Source organism: Barbatula barbatula (genome assembly GCF_947034865.1).
Source record: "Barbatula barbatula genome assembly, chromosome: 23".
NCBI classification, from domain to species: domain Eukaryota; kingdom Metazoa; phylum Chordata; class Actinopteri; order Cypriniformes; family Nemacheilidae; genus Barbatula; species Barbatula barbatula.
Window position 1 is genome coordinate 11,430,655 of NC_136786.1, and position 23,072 is coordinate 11,453,726.

The 23,072-nt window shown below is 40.1% G+C and overlaps 3 protein-coding genes across 7 annotated transcripts in view; 1 reads left to right on the forward strand and 2 right to left on the reverse strand.

Moving 5' to 3' along the window:
* Positions 1-1,570: 1,570 nt before the first annotated feature.
* otud1 (OTU deubiquitinase 1) lies at positions 1,571-3,750 on the reverse strand. The gene has a single exon (XM_079447600.1). It carries the CDS (start codon positions 3,340-3,342, stop codon positions 2,026-2,028), a length of 1,317 nt encoding a protein of 438 aa, XP_079303726.1. The 5' UTR covers positions 3,343-3,750; the 3' UTR covers positions 1,571-2,025.
* On the forward strand, positions 3,667-12,511 carry tgif1 (TGFB-induced factor homeobox 1). 5 transcript variants are annotated; one of them, XR_013786153.1, is made up of 4 exons: positions 4,999-5,092; positions 8,398-8,627; positions 10,888-11,631; positions 11,756-12,511. XR_013786153.1 is itself a non-coding variant. In XM_079447603.1 (3 exons), the coding sequence occupies exons 2-3, from the start codon at positions 8,400-8,402 to the stop codon at positions 11,476-11,478; spliced, it is 819 nt and encodes a 272-aa protein (XP_079303729.1). In that variant the 5' UTR covers positions 3,667-3,788; positions 8,398-8,399; the 3' UTR covers positions 11,479-12,511. The 5 variants fall into 5 exon arrangements, 3 of the variants coding, with proteins under 3 accessions (XP_079303729.1, XP_079303727.1, XP_079303728.1); XR_013786154.1 differs by lacking the exon at positions 4,999-5,092 and adding an exon at positions 6,251-6,501; XM_079447603.1 differs by lacking the exon at positions 4,999-5,092 and adding an exon at positions 3,667-3,788 and having other exon boundaries at positions 10,888-12,511.
* A 5,816-nt stretch (positions 12,512-18,327) lies between these two features.
* Positions 18,328-23,072, reverse strand: part of dlgap1b (discs, large homolog-associated protein 1b) — a gene marked incomplete at both ends in the record, with an annotated part of 34,899 nt that continues 30,154 nt past the window's right edge. The window contains 5 exon segments of the mRNA XM_079447687.1: positions 18,328-18,540; positions 19,884-20,036; positions 20,216-20,307; positions 22,354-22,626; positions 22,629-22,771. Of these exon segments, the coding sequence (XP_079303813.1) occupies positions 18,328-18,540; positions 19,884-20,036; positions 20,216-20,307; positions 22,354-22,626; positions 22,629-22,771 (874 nt within the window).

Here is a 23,072-nt window from a genome sequence, read left to right on the forward strand (position 1 = left end):
GAGAGAGAGAGAGAGACGGGGGGGGGGGCTGGGTTGTATGGTTGGAAGCGAGAGATACAGCGAGGGGAATTTCAGCCCCAAAAGTAAATAAATAAATAAGAAAGGAACTTAAAGTCCACATGACTGCAGAATTACGTCATTCCAATGTAAAGCATATTGTTCTGCAAGATCATTTTTGCTGTATTTTGCAAACTTGCATTGATACTAATTCGTGATCATAAACCTATAATAAAATATCAAATAATCATCGAGAAAATATGGACGTAAAATTTCACTAGGCTAAATGGCACAGACCATGACCTTGTCATATAAATATTCAGAATGCTTTTCTCTAGTTTTTTAAAAGGCTGTTATAGCTGCAAACGACCCAAAAGCTTTGAAATGAATTTGTTTTATTAGGTTGTCTAATTGATAACTTTACCAATATTCAACTTCATGAATACAAACACACACATACACGCACAGTTATGTGCTATGGAGTGCATGCATATTCATTCATTCCTGTCGCATGATCAGACGATCCACTATGTTCGCTGCATAATTTCTGAAGCGTTCAACCACAATGCACTCAGACTTATACTGCCATCTAGTGTCTAATACGGGGACAACCTTAAAACAGTGAAAAGCAAAAGAGAAGTCATTTTACGTAAATGGTAAACTATTTACAGATCAGCTCCTTTTTATTTCATCTAATGGGCAACACACCAGTTATCTCTGACACAGATCTTGTTAATACTAGCGATTTTTATTATCCATATGAAAATATGTATAAGGAAAGTGCAGAACATGCAGGGAAAATAAGTAAATAAAATAAATGTGCTTTTGGAAACTATGCCGTTAACTCAATGTAAAAGTCAATGTGCAATTTCTATTCAAACTCACACTGTTAACTCACACTGTTTGTTTTGTTAAATAATAGTGCCTCTGTGTTCCTGTATTTTGCCAAAAGGTCATATGATGTGAGCAGCTAAGCTTCATGTTTATAATACCAGATTGTGCTGCTCTATTTAAAACAGAGTGATCATTCTGTTAAACAAATGAACTTTAAGGACTCCTGCTCACCCGTATTAGAACTTCTTTAAATAGAGATTACCACATTGAGGTCAGTCAGTCTTCAGTGTAACTTATGAATCTAATGAAAATTGATACTCGGTAATATATTTCCAGGCAACATGAGATCGTTTTCTTCTCTCATTCCTACATGTTTATGTCATTTTTCACCGTGTGGGTATAGTCTGCTAATGTCAGCACTTGTATGACATGTTTTGGAAATGAAAAACTTTTCGTGAACACTTTTCTGACACCCATTACCTGTTGACCTCACTGTTGATAGGTTGCAGGTGTTTTTATCAAAAGTGACCTACAGTGCATTAATTCTATAACTTTTATCAGTATATGCATGATCATGTGGTCATGTTCTACCAGCTGAAAGTTTGTTTTAGACAGTTGTCAGGGACTATTTTGTACGATTACAATGTTTTCCATTAACTGATCCACCGTGACCTTCTCTAAATTATTCATGTATGAACACTTAAAACAAAAAGAATTGCTTGAAGAATTTTTTCCAAAATACATATTTTACTAAATATATTTCAGGCACTTGAAATGACAGAAACATCAGCTTAGTATGTATCAGAGCCAGAATAAAGAACAACAACGACATGTAAAGTGACAAGACTGGTGGTAATGTTTGCATAAGTGCTAAACTTTTCATTTAGGTGGAAAGCTGTTTTACAGATTAACACACAGAAAAATATGCAAGACTTGAAAGTCTTTAGAAACACATGCAACATTCGCTCAGATCCAAACAATTTTTATTTTCGTATCATCATATTATTTTCCATATCACCATCATCTAGTGCACTGCACTTCAACACATTTGAAAAATGTCCACACTCGTATAGAAATGTAATAAATTAAGGCAATATATATTCACACAAGGAATCAAAGTGCAATCGTTTGGAAACATCAGTATGAGATACCGTATTCCCAGATACATTCTCCAAATAAAGTTTCTAATCTGCATCAGAGAAGGCCATTCTGCTCAATGTACATTTTGGATAGGGATGCCGCCATTGTCTTGGCCAACTCCTCGTCTCTTTTACGTTGCACCTTGGTGTGACGGCACCAGTCATCATATTCCGGGTTGGGCTGACATCTGTCCAATAGCACATCATAATGACCATTGCTGAGCCAACTCAACCAAATGGCTGGTTTAGACAAGTCCTCCTCTCCCAAGTAGTGCACCATGGTGGATACAGTTGGGCTTTCCACACTACCCCCAGTGGTCAAGTGGATGTTCACATTCAGCATTTGACTCATGGCTAAAAGCTCTGGATAGCCAGCCCATGCACCGTCCTGCGCAGCATTGATCAGAAACTCCCCGACGTCACCTTCGATGATGGGGTTGAATTCCTCCAGGTGATCAGCAATGTGATGCATGGTTTGCTCTCGGAGGTCTTTGTGCATTGACTGGTCCCCGTAAGCGGCCTTGGATACAGCCCGATACAGGCAGTTCCCATCTGGGATAATGTGAAAGCGGTATTTCTGTCTGTCTTGGAGGTATTTGTTCTGTTTATCCACTTCGGCCAAGTAACGGGTAACCTTGTTGTCAACGTCACTTTTGTTGGGCGTGGAAGTGGGTTCCTGAAGAATATGCAGGTCGAAGACAGGCTCGTCCGTCATTTCGTTGTCATCTTCAACACTTTCATGACTTTCGAGTTGAGGTTTGTTTTGGAGAGGCGCAAGAGGTTCAGATGAGCATCTCTGTATAGTTCCAATAGTTGTGGCGTTGTTGTGCACACATGGTGCTTCTTGCCTCTCACAGACTCTATAATCGTCTGTGTCCAAAAAACCATCAAAGTTGATTGAATTTAGCTCACCTGTCTCATCATTGTGCTGAAAAACATCCCTCGTGTGCTTCAACTTCAAATAGGAATCAGAATAGACATCATCGTCTCCATTGGCTGCATAAGAACTTCGGTGGTGGTGTGTCTCCAAAGGTTTACGGTTTGTTTGTGGTTCCTTCGCGATGTGAATGGGTACAGATCTCTCCACACCATCTGATCGTGTGATGGTAATCTCGGCAGTGGAAGTGTAGTAAACCGGCCTCATTGAAGTGGCCTCGTAACATGTAAGAGCAGGCATGCTCGCGTCCGTCTGTTCTCCTCGGGCTAAATATTCAGCGTACGCTTCTGTTGCGCTCCCGTTAACGGTGTTACTGACCGCTTCCAAAGAACTGGAACTTTCCGCTGTCGAGGTATTGACCACACTGGTAAGAGTTACCGAAACTTTTCGGGAGGATCCAGGGTAGTGTGTTAGCGCGCTACTGTACAAGTGCATTTTCAACAGCCTCCCTTTATACAATACGCATTTGGCCTCGTTGTTACCGAATGATGACAACACGGTCTAAAAATACCATTTGTCATCAATAGCGGTGAATGCGTAAGGCGCGTATCCATGGATCCTCTTTCTTCTCTGCTACAGAGTGATCTAGTCCCAGTTATCTTGCGTCAGTCTCAAAGCAATCCTAATTTTAGAGCGCGCAATGGAAACCGGACCCGCGGGTCTGTGAATCCTGACACACCGCCCGGCCCGGGAAGATGACCCGCAACCCGCGGGAATGCGAAAGATGTGATGTGTCACCGACGCTCTCGGTGTTTCTCTCGCTTCGGTCCGTGTTTACGCTTTCGAGCGCGTCGGGGCGGCGTCGACAGATTGGAATGCAGTAAGCTTGCCAAGAGGCCGCGGGTTCCCATAAAGCTGTGCAAAACTCCCCTCTACAGCGAGTAAGTCCCGCCTCACACAAAATGGCATTGGTCCTACTTAATCGACAAGAAATTAAATAAATCGTCATAGATTTTTCTTGTCAAATAAGGTCGACAATATATCAGAAGATTCTGTAGCCATTCTGTATAACACGTCTCTTCAGTTAGCACCCGACCGATCAGTTTTGATCTCTTTTCTACTCTTTCTAAAAATAAAAGCTTAGCTCTGTATACTGTAGTATGCTGAGACCCGTTTTATTGCACTTATGCTTTTTGTTGTCCTTGTGTTGTTCCAATTGCATCCATTGTTTACCTCATTAAGTCGCTTTGGATAAAAGCGTCTGTTAAATGTAAATGTTTAAAGCAAATATCAATCCAAACCTTTTAAGGAGAAAATAAAAGTCTTATTGTAACTCCTTTTAATTGTATGGCTTGCCATCTCTATCTTACAGTTAAACATTCATAACAATTGACAACTTGCTACACACAGCTTTTGAATCATTTCATTTTAATATTGTGCCTCATGGCATCATACTTTGCAAAAAGAGTCTCACAACTTCAACTGCACTTGTTGTGTGAGTTTGTCCATGTCAATTTCAATTAGTCACCTATCTATCTGTGTAACTGTGATGATTGCTCAGGAAGTGATGTCATAGAATAGATCATGGTTAAATCAAGCAGTCAGATGAAGGCACATGGGCTTTTAATAGCTTCCAGGCACACAGTGTCAGGCGTAGTTCTGGTGCGTTCTCAGTTTCACTGTCCAGACATCCGTCCCTGTAAATCACACTCATGTCGAAATCTCTTCTATTATATCTGTGTTAACGAAAATAAAAAAGCATTTGTCCTTTAAATCGATTTTCTCATAAAGTTTAGCAGGTATGCTGCTACATATTTTGTTGAATGCTAACTAAATAAATTAAATTGACAAATTAAGTGTAAATAACATTTTATTTATATATGGATAATTCTTACTTGACTCGTTTATTCGTATTACTATTTCTTTATTTTCAGATTTCATTGAAAACACGTTTCTTTATTACGCGTGAGAGATTAATCCAAGTACTATAACCCCAAGGTGGCAGTATCTACCTTGATCAAATTTTTGGGACATCAGACGATCTTAGGCGTTTTAACACCAGTGGGCGCACTTGGGCCCATGCTTTGACAGCACCTCACCTATTTTACTATGATAATAAAAGCCTTACACAATCCCAAATTAGCCGTATCAGGGTTTATGAGAAATCGTGAATCATCACGTCTTCTCATATCCGTCCAACAGCAAACAAAAGCATTACCTCACCAAGTTTTGTCTCTTCATACGGGCGAGTAATTTCGGATTTTTTTATACTATACTACATTTCCTGTATACATGAACTGATGTTTACAAGTATACATTAAAGCCTCTGCTCTTATCAAAAGTAGTACATTGAGAGTTAAGGCCAGACAGCCGCATGACGCACGCACTCCTCGCTTGAAAAAGTCAACGACCTGACCTATATCGACAGACTCCAAATACAGATATCCAAGCCTTTTACAACTGCCATGTGCCTCGGTGCTTTGACAAGTATAACACATAGCTTTAAAAGGTCTCAGTCTGAGTTCTAGCTTCGTAGATGGTGTAAGCTTCGAAAACAACACGTGCGTCACGAGCGCACTGTATTATATCTTTGTTTTCGTTGCAGCACTGTACAGTGTCTCGGTTGATGCGCCAGAATGCACTTGCAGCAGATAAATACGGGCTTCCATACGCATGAGAGATAATCAGCGTTTGGGTCTGCGAGACTGCTGTGATTTGAATTAGGGACGCGTCACCAGGACAGCTGAAGAAACAAGCGATTCTTGCTTTAAAACCAAAGCCCCATCGTCTAATCCCAACGGTCAACTGCGTATCACGCAGCGCTGCGCCAACAGGAAGCATCACGCACGGGATACAAATGTAGCTGTGGCGCTGTCGTACGTACCAGCATCATGGACATCTGTCACCTGAAATAAATGCCGCATTGCACCTTAAACATTTCCGCACAAACATCCTGCAGTGACAAAATGTTCTGCCACACATTCACCAATAACAAACACAAAAGAACGCCACGGTCCAAAATACGGATAACTATTTTGGAGTACGACGCCTTACTAAAGTATGCTGATGAAAGCATATCCAAATATATCCCTGCCATGTGTATGCCTCTCGGTAAGGTTAACCTACATTCATAATAAACCAGCTTCCTGTCTCCCTGCCGCAGTCATTAAAGGGAAACGTGCAGGAACTAGATCCGAATCAACGTCGCCACAAACACATCCCGCGCACAACATCGTTCTTAACACGCGTTAAAGATTCGAATCGCTTTGTCAAAATCCTCTTTTGTGTCTTTTTTGAATGTCTGATGTCAGATTTTTCCCTCTTGCCCTCGGAGGGGGAGGATCTAACCGCGTTGAGTCACGCAGCTGTCAAAGATAGCTGTCACCCAGTTTCCACATCAAACACACACACTGAATGAGAGACGCGCAGCCTGTCCCAGGTACCCGACAATGTGTTGCGTCTCTTACAAATGAAAAACGCGCTCCGCGGCGATTCCTCGACAAAAGAAATACACCCCTCGATACTTTGTAACAACCTGGAATAACACAGTCTGCGTGATTAAAGCGAGGAAGAATCGACGCTTTGGAAATAAAATCCACCTCCTTGTTGCCAACGTGAAAAGGGGATTTTTGACGGACATGAAGACCAAAAAGGGTACGTATCCTTTCGTTATGCTCGACGTGGTGCTTAAACGTGTTATATTTTCATCGCCCATTGAAACGACCGGATCAAACTTGTCGATGATGGCTGAACAGAAAAGCGTTTTCTTCATGTCTGGCATTGCCTGCTATTGTTTTCCGCTGCAGACAAAACAGGCTTTTCTCACCATGTGCTGGCGGGCTGTCACAACCACATTCGCGTTTATTAAAACGCGTGAACTCAATTCACGATATATAAACTTTGATTTACGTAAAACCACTCTTAAGTACGCGTATTCGTGAGTGTTTTTATATATTTTTAGAGATGTTGTTCTATGAACGGATCTCGATTAGACAGCCTCAACTTTAATTGGCTCCAGATTTAACGCTTTTCGAGTTTGTGTGTGGCTTTAGTTTTATAAGTGGGTACAAAATACCTTTGTGTAATAGCTGAACACCCCCAGCTTGGAAAATGTCGAGTCGTTCCGAGTTTCTCACAACACGGTCTCAAGTTTGTTGGCAATATGGGGGGGCAAACTTTCCAAGTGTGTATTTTTAAATTGAACGTTCGATTTGTTGCGTTCAGAACTGTAGATCGGTAACGCGTCGTGCCTTGTTACAAAACGTGCAACAGTGTAACGCTAAACCCTGACCTCCTTTTGTGAAGTTTGTGTATTTCGCGCCGCTTCCTCGAGGCGACGCTTTCACATTCTGTCCGACCTCGTGTTTCTCACTGCACACAATAGATCCCGAGCTGTTCCCCCTTCTAAAGTTTATATTCTTCTCGTTCTGTCGCTTTTAAGAGTGCTGTGTACATTATTAACCTTTCACGTCTCCCCCGACGCAATTTCGCGACTTTTCATCCAAGAGAAAGTCGACAAAACAGAGTTTAAATGGTCCCAAGACCGACATTCTTTTGTTCGGTCTTGAGATTTGCAACAGGTTCCCCTCCCCCCTCCTCCTCCTCCTCATGTAGGCCGACGCGGAATTACTCCTCTTCACAAGTTCAATCGTTTTCACACAGAACCGCAAACGTAGACGTGTGTGTGATATCACTCGTTTCGTTTTTAAACTGGAGTGTCCCGTGTGGTTCGTTCACAAACGCGCTAAATGAGAAGTTGGGGAAAGTTTTGTTGCACTTACAGGGTGGTCTCAGAAAGTCCTCTTCGAAACGTTATGTGTCGTTCTACGTCATACGTTCTGGTGCTGATGACAAACAAGCATGCTTGCTTAAATAAAAAGATCCCCAAAACGATCAAACCCTTAATGATTGAGATGTTATAATAAAAAAAAATTGACATTATTTACTGTAGTCTGATGAAACACTGACACAGTTTCGAGTCTTTTGTGACGCCTCCAACCATGAATCACATGGCTTTGGTTGACAGCAGGGACGTGACACATCAGCTGCAACACACACGCTCTCTCACACACACACGCTTATGCATGCATGCATACAGACAGCCAAGCACTGTTGTGTAGCATTTGGCATTTTGGAGGGAGCGACAGTGTGTGGGTGAATGTGAGGGGGTGTGGGGTCCTCGGCAGGGTTGGGGGGGTTGATGTTTGACTGGGTGTCTTTTGTCCTCCTTCACACACATGGACACACGCTGATTCTCAGTTTACTCATTCCCGACACACATTTCCTCGCTGTTGTAAACATATAAATATTAAAATGAGAACTAACAAGAATATCTCATCGTTTACTTTTATATAACTCTCAGAAAGAGAGTTATCTGCTGCTCTTTTCTCATACAATGACTGTATGGAAACGGTCATTGAATGGAAAAAGAGTGCTTTGGACATCAATGTCGCTTTAATGCTCAGAAACGCCACAAACCCTTATAGAAAGATAATTTTAGTCATTTTGTTAGAAGCGACATTGGTTCAATTTTGTGTTGTTTGTCAACAGGTATGCTGGCGATGTCTGGCAGCGAGACGGAGGACGAGGACAGTTTGGACGTGCCTCTGGACCTCTCCTCAAACGGATGTGTGTCGGGGAAGAGAAAACGGAGAGGAAACCTGCCCAAAGAGTCCGTACAGATACTCCGCGACTGGCTCTACCAGCACCGCTATAACGCCTATCCATCGGAACAAGAGAAAGCTTTGCTCTCCAAGCAAACCCATCTCTCCACACTACAGGTACTGAAAGGAGTGCGGTGTTTTTTAGCACAATACTTGGCAAGTCATGAAAGACAGGAGAAGAATCACATGTTATGCAGTAATCTGGGTTAAAAAGATAACAGCTGCTATTTTGATTGACCCAAGGTTGTTTCTATATTCACAAAGCTGTGCACCAGACAAGGTTCGAAGTTTCTCACGACCGTTTTCCGTCGAGAACGCGAGGGGGGATTTTTCAGTTTTCTGCTTTGTTGATCAGTAATCTATTTATATGCTTCACAGGAGAGCAGTTAGCTGTCATCAGTGCCGGTTTCTGGTTCAAGTGATGTGTGAAGGAAACGAAACGTTCAATGTCATAACTAGCCTATGTGTCAGAATAAGAGAGAGTCAGCTCTTTTAGCAAGCGCCACCGTGTTCGAGATCAGACATTCTGTTCCCGCTGAGTTTTAGCGTCATATAAACAACACTTCCTGTGAGTGCAGTCAATGGAGAGAATTCCTGTGGACAGATGAGTGAATAACTGTTTTGAGTCATCCGAGATGTGGCCACTTACAGAGAAAGAGCGAGAGCGGGAGAGAGAGACTTGCTCAGACATTGAGCCAGGAATTTCCCCTGTGCTCAGCCAGCTGTCTCACTAACAATAGGGAGACACAATACACACACACATTAACATAGTGAAGACTACCCGACTCAGGCGGACCGTTGGATACACAATACAGGCCCATTACCCAGAGAGCTATAGTGGCTTCTGTTCTGAAGAGACTCGCTGGAAGACAATACAGGAACATTAACATACTGAGGTCTTGAAAGCGGCGTCTTTAGACGCTGAAAATGAAAACTTAGAACTTCTGATTATTTATTTTAGTTTGGCATGGTGACATGGCGGAGGTTTGTGGAAAAAGGGTTAAGATTAGAGTAGATATTAAAGTTACAATAACTCTGCACAGTATTTTACAGTGTGCTGTTTGAATGCCAAGCTAGAAAGAAAAGAACATTTTAGAGTCAGAAAACTTTCACTGGCATGCCTTTAAACATTTACAGTTTTGTTGAAGCATTTTTATGGTTTTAAAATAAACGCTGTAAGATAAAGGAGGGAATAAGACTGGAAGATTATAGAAAGAGACAATTAAATAAGATTCTTAAATGAAAAGTCAAGAGATGTTCACATGATGTTGACAGCTTTAACGTGTCAAAAACAAAGTTCAAGGTTTGAGATTTTCCGTCACTTAAAGTGTATGTAAATGGTCCGTTGTCTGCGCTATGAGATCTGCATTGACTAAAAAGGCTGAAGAATTCAATTGTTGATATACTGTAGAACAGTCAGCATCAGCACATGGCAGTAAAAGGTCTTTTGAATGCAAGAAAAAGATGCACACTTAAGTCAAGCATTCACATGTGTTTTCTATAGCTGAAATTGCTGGATTTGCATTAGAGTAGATCTCACACCCCCTCAGGTAAGGTAAGACTCACCAGGGCCGTGAAAGATACAAAGCTATTAGCATGATTAAGACTAAAGCCCTTAGGTCCAACAAAGAGAGCAATCTCAGCCATAAAGGTGAACTGTTACTTCAAATCCGCACCACCGAGAGCTTCCTGGTTTGAAGCGGTTCATTTTAAAAGCCAGCTCAGCCTTTTTATTTTGAAAAGAGGAAAAACTCAAATAGAGTATGTCGGGGAACCGTCACATGTCAAACTGATACGTCACGAATTGCCATTTTAAACTCAGGCTTGTAAACTTGTTACAAAATAAGAGGCATAAACAAATGATTTATGAGAGCGTAGGCTTAACAAAATCATGTGTTTTTATTAAAATGTCTGGGGTGTTTTTCTTTTTTTTTAACAAATTAAATTAAATTGTTTCACCATTTTCATATAATTTCTAGAAATTAATACAGATCATTTGTGTATATCATTTCATACACACTAACTATTTAATTAATACAAAATACTAGACTATTTGAATTAAAGTAAGATTCTGTAAAGCATACACATAATATATCGTTGCTGTCCTTCCGAAACCTCAGATGTCCAAATTCACTCTTTTTTTCAAGAAAATGGAAAAATACTGTGTTTTTAAATGATGATTAAGTAGTTGAAAAGCACTTTTTAATGCTTATATTGGTTATATACTTGCGAAACCCAGCGAGAAACATCATAGATGATTAATAATCACAAAATATGGAGACATGAGTTTTTAGATGGACAGCAGCGATATCTTATTCAAATTATGCAATGTTTGTTCTCCAAATGCAATGTTTATAATCTGCTCTGTTCTCCACAGGTGTGTAACTGGTTCATAAACGCTCGGCGGCGACTCCTTCCCGAGATGCTCCGGAAAGACGGCAAAGACCCCAACCAGTTCACCATCTCCCGACGGGGCAGCAAAGGCAGCGAGATGCTGAGCGATAACTCCCAGTCCCCCAAGCATGGGCTCCTCGCCAACGGAGAAGACCGCAACGGCTACGAGCCCGGTTCCCCACACCCGACCACCAACACACCCATCTCTACCGGTTACCCTAAAAAAGCCCTGTCGCCCAAATCACCCCCCTCACCCGGACCTGTCTTTCCCAGACCCTCGGTTATCTGCCACACCACCATCACCACAGCCACGCAAGGCAGCCGAGTGCCCGGTCTGGGGGTCGAGGGAGCCACTGAGCTTCCGATCACAGAGGCAGCAGCCCTGTTCGCATGTCGCGGGGGTGTGGGGGTGAGCAGCGAGGGCAACGTCAGCCCCCAGAACGGCCTGTTCAACACACCGCCACCCACCCCACCCGACCTCACCCAGGACTTCAGTGGCTTTCAGCTGCTGGTCGACGTGGCATTGAAGAGAGCCGCAGAAATGGAGCTGCAGGCGAAACAGCTCCTCGCCTGAAGACAGAAAGATGGATGGATGAAAGAGTTTCATCGATGTTTGTTTCTTGCTCCCCCGATCCCGCGCCCCCCCCGAACCAAACTCCACGTGGAGTTAAAAACTTGACTGAGCAACCGAAAGCAAACAAGCATGGCCTGATCATTTCTATTTTTGGTAAATGTAAATCTAATTGATGAGGATTCCTTTATGTAAAGCATTTCAAGGTGCCTTGACAGTCAGTTCTTTTTTGTATTCCATTTATATGTAAATATATATGTATCTTTTGTTTTGTACACAGGGGACCAAAACCAAACACAGTAAAACAACTTCCTGTTTTTCCTTGTTTGGAGAAGACGAGCTCTTCTCTTCGTTTCATTCCTCACGAGTCTTTCTTTCTGGTTTTCAGAGATTCGGCTCTACGATTGTCGACTTTGCCTCATTTTTAGAAAACGCGTCTGATATTGTTCACTCTGCCTCAGTTTTTTGCACAAAATGGCAGGTCATCTCAGTATCGTATCAACTCTAGCTTTCTCTCCGACAGACTGTAATCACTACTGCACCGGGTCGTTCTGTGTCTCATAGATGTTCGGTTTTTGTATTTTGTTGTTAAGTTTCAAAAGCTGTCTTTAGTATTGTTTTCTTTTCATTTATCTTGAGGGATGTTCAGATGTAGCAGAACGTATAGTCTGAGATTTCCTCTGAATACTCAGTGTAGAAACGGCCAGTGAATGTGCCCACATACTCCCCAACCAACCCCTACACACACACACACACACATACAAACACACAAACAAGCTGGAAGAAATAACACTACATGAATTGTATTAGATTTTTTTTGTTTGTTTGTTTATCAAGACCACTTTCAGAGGTTTAAGGAAAGAATGGTTTTATGTCACCAAAAATATTGATTTCAAGGTTTTGGGACCTTAGAACAGTGCATTTACAGTAGCCAATGTGACATGATGCCCAATGATATGTGACTTCTCCTCCTTACTGTGCAATGTATGTGGCAAATAGGGGTCACAAGGTGTTTAAATAAAGTTTTGTTTTCTACAAAAATGTGGTGTCTATCTCCTTAATCGACTTTTTGCTTTGGTCATAACCTTAAAGGGATAGTTTTTTACTCTTTGGTCTGTGAAACTCAAAAGAAGATATTTCGAGAAATGTCTCAGTGGTTTTGTGTCCATAAAATGGAAGTCAATAGGGCCCAATCCACGTTCTTCAAAATGTAATCTTTTGTGTTCTGCAGAAGAAAGTCATACAGGTTTTAAATGACATGACAGGTTGTGTAAATGATGAAAGAATTCTCACTTTTAATGTCAACTGTCCCTTTAACATGTTGGATCTTTTGTTTAAAGACGCCTGATTAAAAACCTGGCAAGGTTTTGAAGTACAAAAAAGAGGATCAAGGGATATATTTGCCTTCAGATGTCACATACTATATCCACCAATGCTTTAAAACTAAAAATAAAAGCACGTCAGGCCAGACAGATGAAGGTGGTTTTATAGAGCGGATGCCCCCAAGAGCAGGTACATCTTGTAGACGTGATTTATTCCATCCTACCACGGCCCTACCTTGACATCTCGTGCACATTAAAGGCGTGTTCCTACAGGCTATCACTAAATCATACCGACATTCTTCTGGGTGTAAGCTTCACTAGAACGCCAATTAGCATAATCCTGCATTTAATTAGCAAAAGCTAAAACCAGACGTCAACCATGGCTTGCCAATGGCGTCTGTGTCTGTGTATCTGAGCACAGAGTCAGACAATGAAGGCGGATTAGCCGTGACACGTCTGTCCTGGATATTTAATTCGCACTCTGTTAGACAGCTGTTCTTTCCTTTGGACTTCTCAGTGGGCCGAGATCCAAATAAACAACATTTTAAAGGGTCATTGGTCTAGCTGGCAACAAGTGATCTCACTTATTAGCAGTTGTGGGCAGTTCATCAACAGATCCCTTTTTTTAAATAGAAGTAAAATTCAACAGTGAATCAAAAGACCTTTTAGACGTATTTTAAAGACATGTAGATGTTCCCTGGGATTCTCTTAAGGCAGCCTGAAGGTGTCTGCCAATGAATCAAAGTGATTTGCTCTCAGACTGTTGTTACCTTAGGCATGCAGTCACATCTAAACATAAAACAGTGATGTTTCATATTTTCAGTTTTATTTCTATTGAATAAACACATACATTCATCTAAAAAATTAAGTAGCCAGTGGCTTGGAGTGTCTGTAACCTTTTAATGATCAAAATGTCATACACGTGCCATAACATCAACAGTGTTGTTACAATAAATACAAAATGTAAGTAATAATATATCATTAGATGTAGGTTACATTTACAATGAAGAACATTCATGTATTTACACACACAGTCATTTTGAGAAATGTTATGCTTTTACAAGAACAGTAAATACATAGTAATCTGTCTTCATTACCCCAAATTCTCTGTGGGTGGGTGTTCAATCCACAGTTGGCAAAAATCACGTTTACTTCTGTTTTAGGAGCTAGAACTCTAGAACGTCAGGAGTGATTGTGTTGCCAAATATAAACCAACAATTTTAGTGAATGACAACAATCAAGAAAATGGCAAGTTTGTGATCTCTTTTAGCAAAAATGTAGTCTCATAAAATATCTCTGTAATGTCTAATAAATATTGAAATACTAAAAAAAGCACGAAAGGGGAAAATGAATACAACCAAATAGTAATTTATAGACTAACATACATATTTATCCATAAATATCCAGTGTAATTTTATTCCCATTACTGTACAAAAACATGGACATTATTTCTTGATATTCTTTGATTGTCCACATTCAATATAAAAAAACATTTTGGGGTCCTTTTTCAGGGGGTCACTTTCTTTATGGTAAAGAAATCAAAAGGAGTTATTCTGATGTTAATTTTGGACTGTTAATGTTCTAAAAAAAGTGATAAAGTAAAAAAAATCTCAATATGCATGAGTATTTTTTCAGAATTGGATGCTTCATCTCTTCATCCACAAACGCACATATACACAAACACACATTCATACACACGTTATATAGTCTCCCCTGAGGCTACGTTGTGCATGACTATCATATATTCATAAATTAAGGCCGAGCGTTTAAACATCAATGATATATAAAAAAAAAATTAACCACAGTAAGGGCTCTCTAGTGCATAATAACTGGAACTAAGAGTTTGGTTAATAATACAAATATACCAATAAGGATTAACCTAAAGCCAATGAAACACATCTGTATATGAAAATATAGAGTGGCTGCACATTGGCTGCTGGGTATTATATATTCATATATTTATCTATAATGCGTCTATCCACAGTGAAACATATTTTTGGAAAAAGAGAGAAATAGATCTGTTTATTTAACATATTTAACAAGTGCAAATACGTATTATCAGTTATTGAAAAAGATGAGACAGCGCGGTTAGGTTTCCACTAGCAAGTATTGAGTAACTTGTTAGTGCCATCGATGACTGGAGTGCATCAATGATGCAGCGTGGTTTACAAATCAATTACACGAGCAGCACGATAGTGTGACACGGACACTCAACAGTTAAAATAGGGCTCTATAAATAGAAAAATGAATGAAACTAATGGTATGTGCTCTGCTTTGATGCATGTGTCTACCTGCGCCATCTCCGCAGGGCTGCAGTAAGTATATACATCTAATAATAAATAAAAATGATGAAAGAAAATAAGTTCATATATATTTTAAAGAAACTGTGCTACATTTCTCTTAAAAAAGAGATTTTGAAATATCAGGAAGCACTTGGGTACATGCGCTAAGATGTGGAAATACATAGGCTACACACGTGTGTACACATACTTGACTGACATGGCCAAGAACAAAGACGCTATAATGCTAAAGCTCATGATCTTAAATACATTATGAATAAATAAATATCTCTGGATTTTTAAACTATGTCTGTTTGCAGTTACAATGATCAGAAAAAATGAATGAAATGAAAAGCAATGGCATGGCGAAGAAGCAGATGGAGGTCTCCAAGTCTGGCTTTGTTTTTTCAGGTCTTGAATATCTCTACAACACCTCTGACCGTGAGAATTACAAAATACTGGCATTTCTCTTTAAATCAATTCAAACAAACAAACAAACAAACATACTGCATGGACACATGTAGTACTAAGCTATCAGCAAATAGAAAGGCTTTAATCTTTAAATCTTAAATTCTCTTCTAAATATTTACAATACACTTTAATACTTTAAAAAAGTATGTTTTCTTTAATGTCAACATAACATATTCGTGTCCTCCCCAACCAGACGTGATGCAACAAGTTGTATGCGACAACTGTCCAGACTATGCGTGAAATGACTGTGATGTCATTCTAGCCAATCAGAAGGCATTTGTAATGAGATTCACAGCTACACAGCACCACAGGAAAAAAAACAACAGCACGTGTTCGACAAAATGTTCTGTTCTATCACAGTAGTTTGTACAAAAACTCAGATTTACCTAGAACAGATCCCTTTGTACTGCTTGTCAATTCATCGTGTCACGTCTGGTTTGAACACAGTGTAAAACCCTGCCTACACTTACAGGTCGCTGTATTGTTGATCTCCTGGAGGCGTTTCCTGTCGCTGGGAGCCTAACATTATTGGTGAGCTGTGCAACTGGCCTAAACTTAAAAAAATGATCACAAGCAGAAAGGTGAGGAATTACTGAAAATTTATGTTAAAGGAGTAATGTGGAGATTTTAGCGGCATCTAGTGGTGAGGTTGCAACATGCAACCAATGGCTCATTCCACTAATCCCTTTTCTGAGAACTCACAGGACAAATATGTCATTTTACCTTCTTTGCAGAAGGAGAGTTCGTATTTAGGAAATGCTCTCTGTAGAGCAGTTTGTCCGTTTAGGGCTACTGGGGAAACAACATGGTGAATTCCATTCAAGGGGACCTGTGGTTAATGTAGATTGAAATTGCACATTCTAATGTAACAAGAATCGCTTCATTATGTAAGGTCTTTATACACCTCTGAAGACATAGTTCTGTACTGTATATTATATTTCATTTCTGCCAATTGATCGTCAAGAAAAATGACACAAAGCACCTTTAAGTCATTCTATTAAACATCCCTGGTAAAAAGTGCACAATAATACACTTATATGTACTTAAATGCTCGTTTCGCAAAATGTGTTTCTTCTTAAGAAAAACTGAAGAGTATTCAGCTGTGCTATTTTAGACACCATGAATAGAAGTTCAAAAAACAATATTTTTAGTATATTAAGTGCAAAAGTAATGTGTGATGATAGAACACTTTAAGTACATTTAATAAAGTATCCTTTGTGCAATTTTCTACCTGGTTTTGCACTTGAAAGTGAATATAAACCACAAACAATGATTATCAATTATATGTCTGACATGAATTTTCATTCAATAATTATTAAATACAATATGTGGGCAGAGACAAACTATATAGAATTTTGAAATTGCCCGTTATTTTGTACATTCTCATACTCCTAGGCCTGGATTTCACAGACAAGGATTAAGGCTAGTCCCAGACTAAAATGAATGTATGACCTGTCCTAACTGAATATAACATGCCCAGAAATGTCTTAAAATACATCAGTGCCATTGTTTGTCTCGAGATATACACCAGTAACGTGCCATAATGTTTTAATGCTTTACTTGAACTTATAGGGAAATAAAAACAGATATCCCTTGGCAACTTTGATTTTAGGAGAGTGATCACTATTTTCACCCCACTGGTAGCATTGCTACATTGTCACTTCTCATTTGCATAAAGTCAAACTTCACTCTAGAAAACTTTTCTCTGGAAAGGATCAACTTTTGCTGCTAGAAGCAAAACAAAACTTTTCTATCAAAAAGTGTAACTCCTGCTGCTAGAAGTCACTGTCAGTGTGAGCGGGGTCTTAACGCTGAACTGAATCCCTGACCACCAGTACATAATGTTTCATAACGTGACACATTGCTAATATTCGAATGGCTAATGAATCAGAGCTCTGAAGAACCGGCGTGTTCTGACAGCATAACAGTCAGTGATGTGAGCGTGTCGATTCAGTGCTGCATGTGTCACGTCTGACGGACGTCTTTTTTGTGTCAGTCCGCAGATGAGCGAAAGTGCTGAAGACACAGAAGCTGGACAGGAAATGACGTACAAGGAAAAAAGAACTCACGAGGAAGAAATAATGCACGATTTAAGAAAACAGTAGATGATTATTGAGTGTGAGGTTGAAAAATAAGAGAAGAAAGAAGGGAAGACGTGGTTTTGCTATTATGTTCCATGATATTGAGAACAGAACAACCACGCCCAGTCTCAGAGGTGCAGGATGACACGTGAGAGAGACAGTGTGCATACAGAAAACCTGACACACACACACACAAGCAACAATCACAGCTACATCAGTGTGAAAGTCTCTAGAAATTAGTTGTATGTTGCCCTTTAAATATTTCTGTCCTCTGTGAGAACACCAGACATATGGCTCTTACACAATAACCACAAAATGACAAGATCAGATCAATAACTTAAGTACTAACTCAGTACTGTGCATTTAATAATAAAAGACACAATATGTTGTGTTTTAGGCATGAATATATATATAGTTTTTTGAATAATTAAATATAATAGTGTCTAATAGAAATATTAAAGTCTTTGGGAGAGGGAGCTACATCGCGGATGACAGGACGAGAGTAAAATGAAATCCTAAATACATACAGTATAACCCCACAGTGAAGAAACACTAGAAAAGTGTTTTCTACACTAGAAAAGAAAAGTGATTATATTACAGCTACCCTGCCTTAGTCTTTGTCATTCAGTGCTTTTGTGTTGTGTTAAGTTTGACGATGTCTACCCAGGCTTTAAAGCACCCGTTTGTGTGTGTGTGTGTTTATAATCTTGTCTGGGCTTCTGGGATGTAGATCTCAATACTATCAGCGCATTCTGTGGCAGAGTTCTGGCGTTGAGAGGCAGCGGCACGTTTAGCCGCTAGAAGTCGTTTGCGTGCCTCCAGACGCTGGGAGCCCTCCAGAGATCGGTCTCGCACTAGCAGCACGGGACGCTTACCCGGCTTCCTTGGCACCGGAGGGGGTACGCGCTTCTCCTGGACAACAACAACACATCAGGTTTATTGAGCGCAAGAGCTTTAAAGTGTATGCGGCTGTATGCATTGGCTCGCAGAGCAATTACGGAGGCCACGCGTTTGTCAAGAGTTCAGCCCCAACAGCTATTTGTCATGAGGTAAACAGGACCGCCAGAAGAAAAGCGAACAGCATGCAGCGTGCAACCTTTAAGCACATCACTGTCAACAAGAAAACACAGACAAGCAATGAGGTCAGGGCAACAAAGAGCAAAATAAATCAGATCATGCAATGTTCATAAGCCAAGCCACAAATAAATAAATAATAAATAAGGTCAAATCTTAAAAACTTTTGTGACGCAGTAATAATAAAATAATTATGTAGCATAAAAAGCATGCCAAAAAAAGAGTAAACTTACACCATGCCTACACCTGTGAGCGGCTCATAGACAGAGAACTTAAAGGGGAAGTTCACCCAAAAATCTACTTTGTGAGATCTTTTACTCACCCACATGACGTTTAACGTGGGTGAAATTCCCCTTTAACAAAGATGTCAACACTGAAGGGGTCTGATTCAGTTTTTTATAATACAATATGAAGTCAATCTTTATACAAATGGATTTGAGGGTATGTTTACAAAACAACAATGTAATTAAAAATGGAAAAGTTGATTCTTTTTTTTTTAAAGTTTCTTGTGCACACGACAATGCTGTCAAATGATCCATGTCAACAGATCCGTAAAACGATTATAAACGCTCTGTCGTGTTAAACTCCACTAGTTGGTGATGTCACTTTGTAAATACACTATTCACTCCAGCGCACGCAGGTTTATTCCAAAAACACTTTTTAAATACTTTTTGTCAAAATTTACAGTATGAATATAGAATTTAGCGCTGTTTTTGTTGTACTATGCGCATGCATATAAACTGAAGTCGTAGTATGCATACGCTCGGCGTTACTGTTTTTGTGGTTTGCGCAGAAACGATCAAAAGAATTTCGCGGAAACGATTAAAAAGAATTTCAGTTTGAAACATGTTTCAAGCCCCCAAACGCTATTGTTGAGTAAACAAACAGCCAAAACACATACAAAGTTTTAGTTGACACACCCTCAAAATAACATTTTTAAAACTTTAGTAGAACATTTCTTACTGTGAAAAATGTCAATTTAAGTTTATCCTTGATTGGTTAGTAAACATAGAGATGACAAAAAGAATGACACAACTTTGACACCCCCAGTGTAGATACAGTGTTACTGTGCTGTACTGATACAGTGGTTCACATTACTTTAAATGTATCGTGCAGAGTGTTGTATTCTTAGCCAGATTTGTGCGTGTAATACATCTGGATTTATGATAAAACGCTTGTACCGTTCTCTCAGGAGGATCCAGAAGTCTCCAGTTGTTGGCTTTCAGCTGGTGTAGCTCATCAAACTTCAGACTGATGTTCTCAATAGACAGCTGCAGCATATCCCAGAATCCTGCCAGATCCTGAGACACGGGCCGCGGGTGGGAGTTTGGATTCTGTCACAGGAAACAAAGTTTATACACAAAACATCTGTTCTTTTGGAATAGGTTACATAACGGAATTTGCTCATATTGATTTGTATTATATTAATGCCAGAACTGGTGGTACTAAGGGGGCGTGGGGCGGGGCCACAAAATGCTACTGTGCTGTGATTGGATGTGTGCTTTAAACGTACCAAGTTTTCTTCACAGAGCTCCCGGAACTGCTGGAATTTCTGTGACATCAGCAGCTGAGCGCTGCCCACCGCGCTACGAATTTTGCCGAGGACTACACATACAAACACACAAACACGCAATAAGGTTAGACCCACTTTGAAAATCAAGCTGAAGTACAAAAATATGTTCTCCGCCGAAGATCAAACATGGTGCCCACGGCAAGGGTTTAACGTCACGGTTTGGTTACGAGACACACGAGAACAAATGACGTTTGATCCCACCGATGTTCAATCTGTGCCAGAGGTGCCACATCTGATTTGAGAGATGCCGCGATGATGAGTTTCTGTGATTTACTTGTTTAATTATCTCACAAGGCTATCGTATGACCTCAGAAGACTTTAAGTATAGTGCGTGCTACGCAAGTACCACTTTTATAGTGCTTTAGACCTGTGATCAGTTTTTTATGCACATTTTTACGGAAAAATGAACAGAAACAGCTTTGGACTGACACGAAGGGGATGAAATTATAGAAGAACTAGCCTCTTAAGCAATACCATATGAAAAATCCTATGCAATTTTCAAGTTGTCAATGTGAAAGTGTTTTCCCATCACGTTCGTGTCCCAAAACCCCAGACATCCAGTTAATGTTTAAATGCTATCTCTTTGAAGTGTGAAGAGGGTCGTAAATATCTAAAGCTTGGGAACCTAAACATAAAGACCTGATGCAGTGTTTACCGTGCACACCAAATAAACACCCCACCAAAGCCAATGAGCCAAGAAAATCACACAAACCGAACAAGACCTAGACATAAAAAGACAGATTTCGAGCGAAAGAGAGCAAACAGCATATCAGATTACCAAACAGGCCTGAACGCTCTTAAAGGAAGCTAATGTTTGCCATACGGAGGTCACATAAAATCACAGATCAGTCCTGAGCGGTTACTGCAGCCGGTCTCAGCGGATCAGAGCCACGCGGCGGTTTGAACAGAGAACCTATGAAATGAACTCGATCTGTTTAACATGTGCAGCGGCGAGAGACCATATGGCAAACAATGAGCTGACACAGAACACAGATTAGCATATTTTATGTACTCAGGAAAAGAAGGAAGGGTTAGGGAAGGAAGAGAAAGAGAGAAAACGGGAAAATATAGAAACAGAGCGAGGGGAAATCCACACACAGACCCAAGAAGTGCGAAAGAGAGAGACTGTGTGGCTCCCTGCTGGTAGAAATGTCTGGTATGTGAGGGAGAAACAGACAGCAGATAGATGAACAAGCAGGCTTTGTGACAGACACGCACGCGTGTGTGTTTGAGACGAAAAAAAGCAGGAAGTAAAGGAAAGACACAGGCCGGATGGAGGGAACCAGACTGTGAAATGACCTTGTACACTAATAGTTTTGTTAAAGTGGTTATTATTGCAAACTGACACAGACTTAAAAAGTGTCACTCTTAATACAGTTTTGCAATTAAAAATGCACTCAAATGCACAAAAATGTTGTAAAACCGGACGTCCAAAACACACTTATAATGCCTAAGAATGCAGTTGATTTTTAATCATATTTGAGCCAAGCATCTTTACCCTTACGAAACCAAAATACACGAGAAATATACAAAAAATATAATGCAATATATTAAATAAGCTATTTCCATGTATTGAATCAAGTGCTTATACTATTTTTTATACATTGCATTTATAAATATAAAATATTTATAAATATGAATCGCATCCAGAATAAAAGTTTGTGTGTACATAATATATGTCTGTGCACTGCATATTTATTTTGTATTTATAAACCCATACAGGAAATATTTGCATGCACAGTATATATTTATATTTATAAATTATATATAAAACATAAAAAATTATATTTCCCCTAAATATATATACTTATATGTTTATTAAGACAAAATTAGTATGCGCATTGCACAGACACATAATATTATAAAAATACAAACTTTTATTCTGGATGCGATTAGTCGCTGAACAGCCTGAATTTTTATCAGTATGTACGTTTCCTGGGATTCAAACTTAAATTTTCAAACGCAATCCTCCACAAGCTTAGGCTACTGAAATGCCTCAAAATGATGCAGAATCAAAACTGAAACCTCCTATGAAAAACCAAACTGCTGTCCTATGAGAGCAGTTTTGAGTAACTCACTCTCTTCCGGTAACTCCTTCTCTCGGTCTTCTTGCTCCATTTGTCGGCACCACCCGTCCATCCTCTCCATCTCTGCATGCAGCAGCTTCAGAAACCAGCGTCCATCCTGCGGACACACGGACACTGTCAGTCCACCTCCGTATTCTTCCTCCGTCGCTCCATCCATCCAGGGTTCCGGTGGGGGTAGGATGGAGGGGTCAAAGCCCACGTCTGAGTAGTCATCTTGGGTACAGGCGTGGTAGTGGTTCCCAGAGCCCTGGATGCTGGACCGTGGGAGGTGGCTGCATCTCGAGATGGCTGGCGGATGACAGGCCCTTGTTGGGTCTGTATGAACTGTTCATCGCTGATGTCCTCCGGAAGGTCAAGATCAGCTTGAACAGCAGTTGTTACGCTGTTGGAGCGTGTGACTCTGCGATGGCTGTAGAAAAAAAACAGAAATATTGTGTTCGTGTGTTAATAACAACTGTACTAGTTAATTCATTATTTGAATTAGTGGTGACTTCTGATTGGCTCTTTTATATAAAAGGCGGGGCTTATCTTCGTTTAACGACATTATTTAGCAGTGTCATTGTAATAGACGTGGACTATACAGTCTCTTACTGAACAGGATGGTGGTGTGTCTCTGTTAAACAAACTGTAGACTGTGCAACTGTATACAAATTTAACAAACACAAGTGCACATAAACAGACAGACTGAGACTTACATAACACAATCTGTC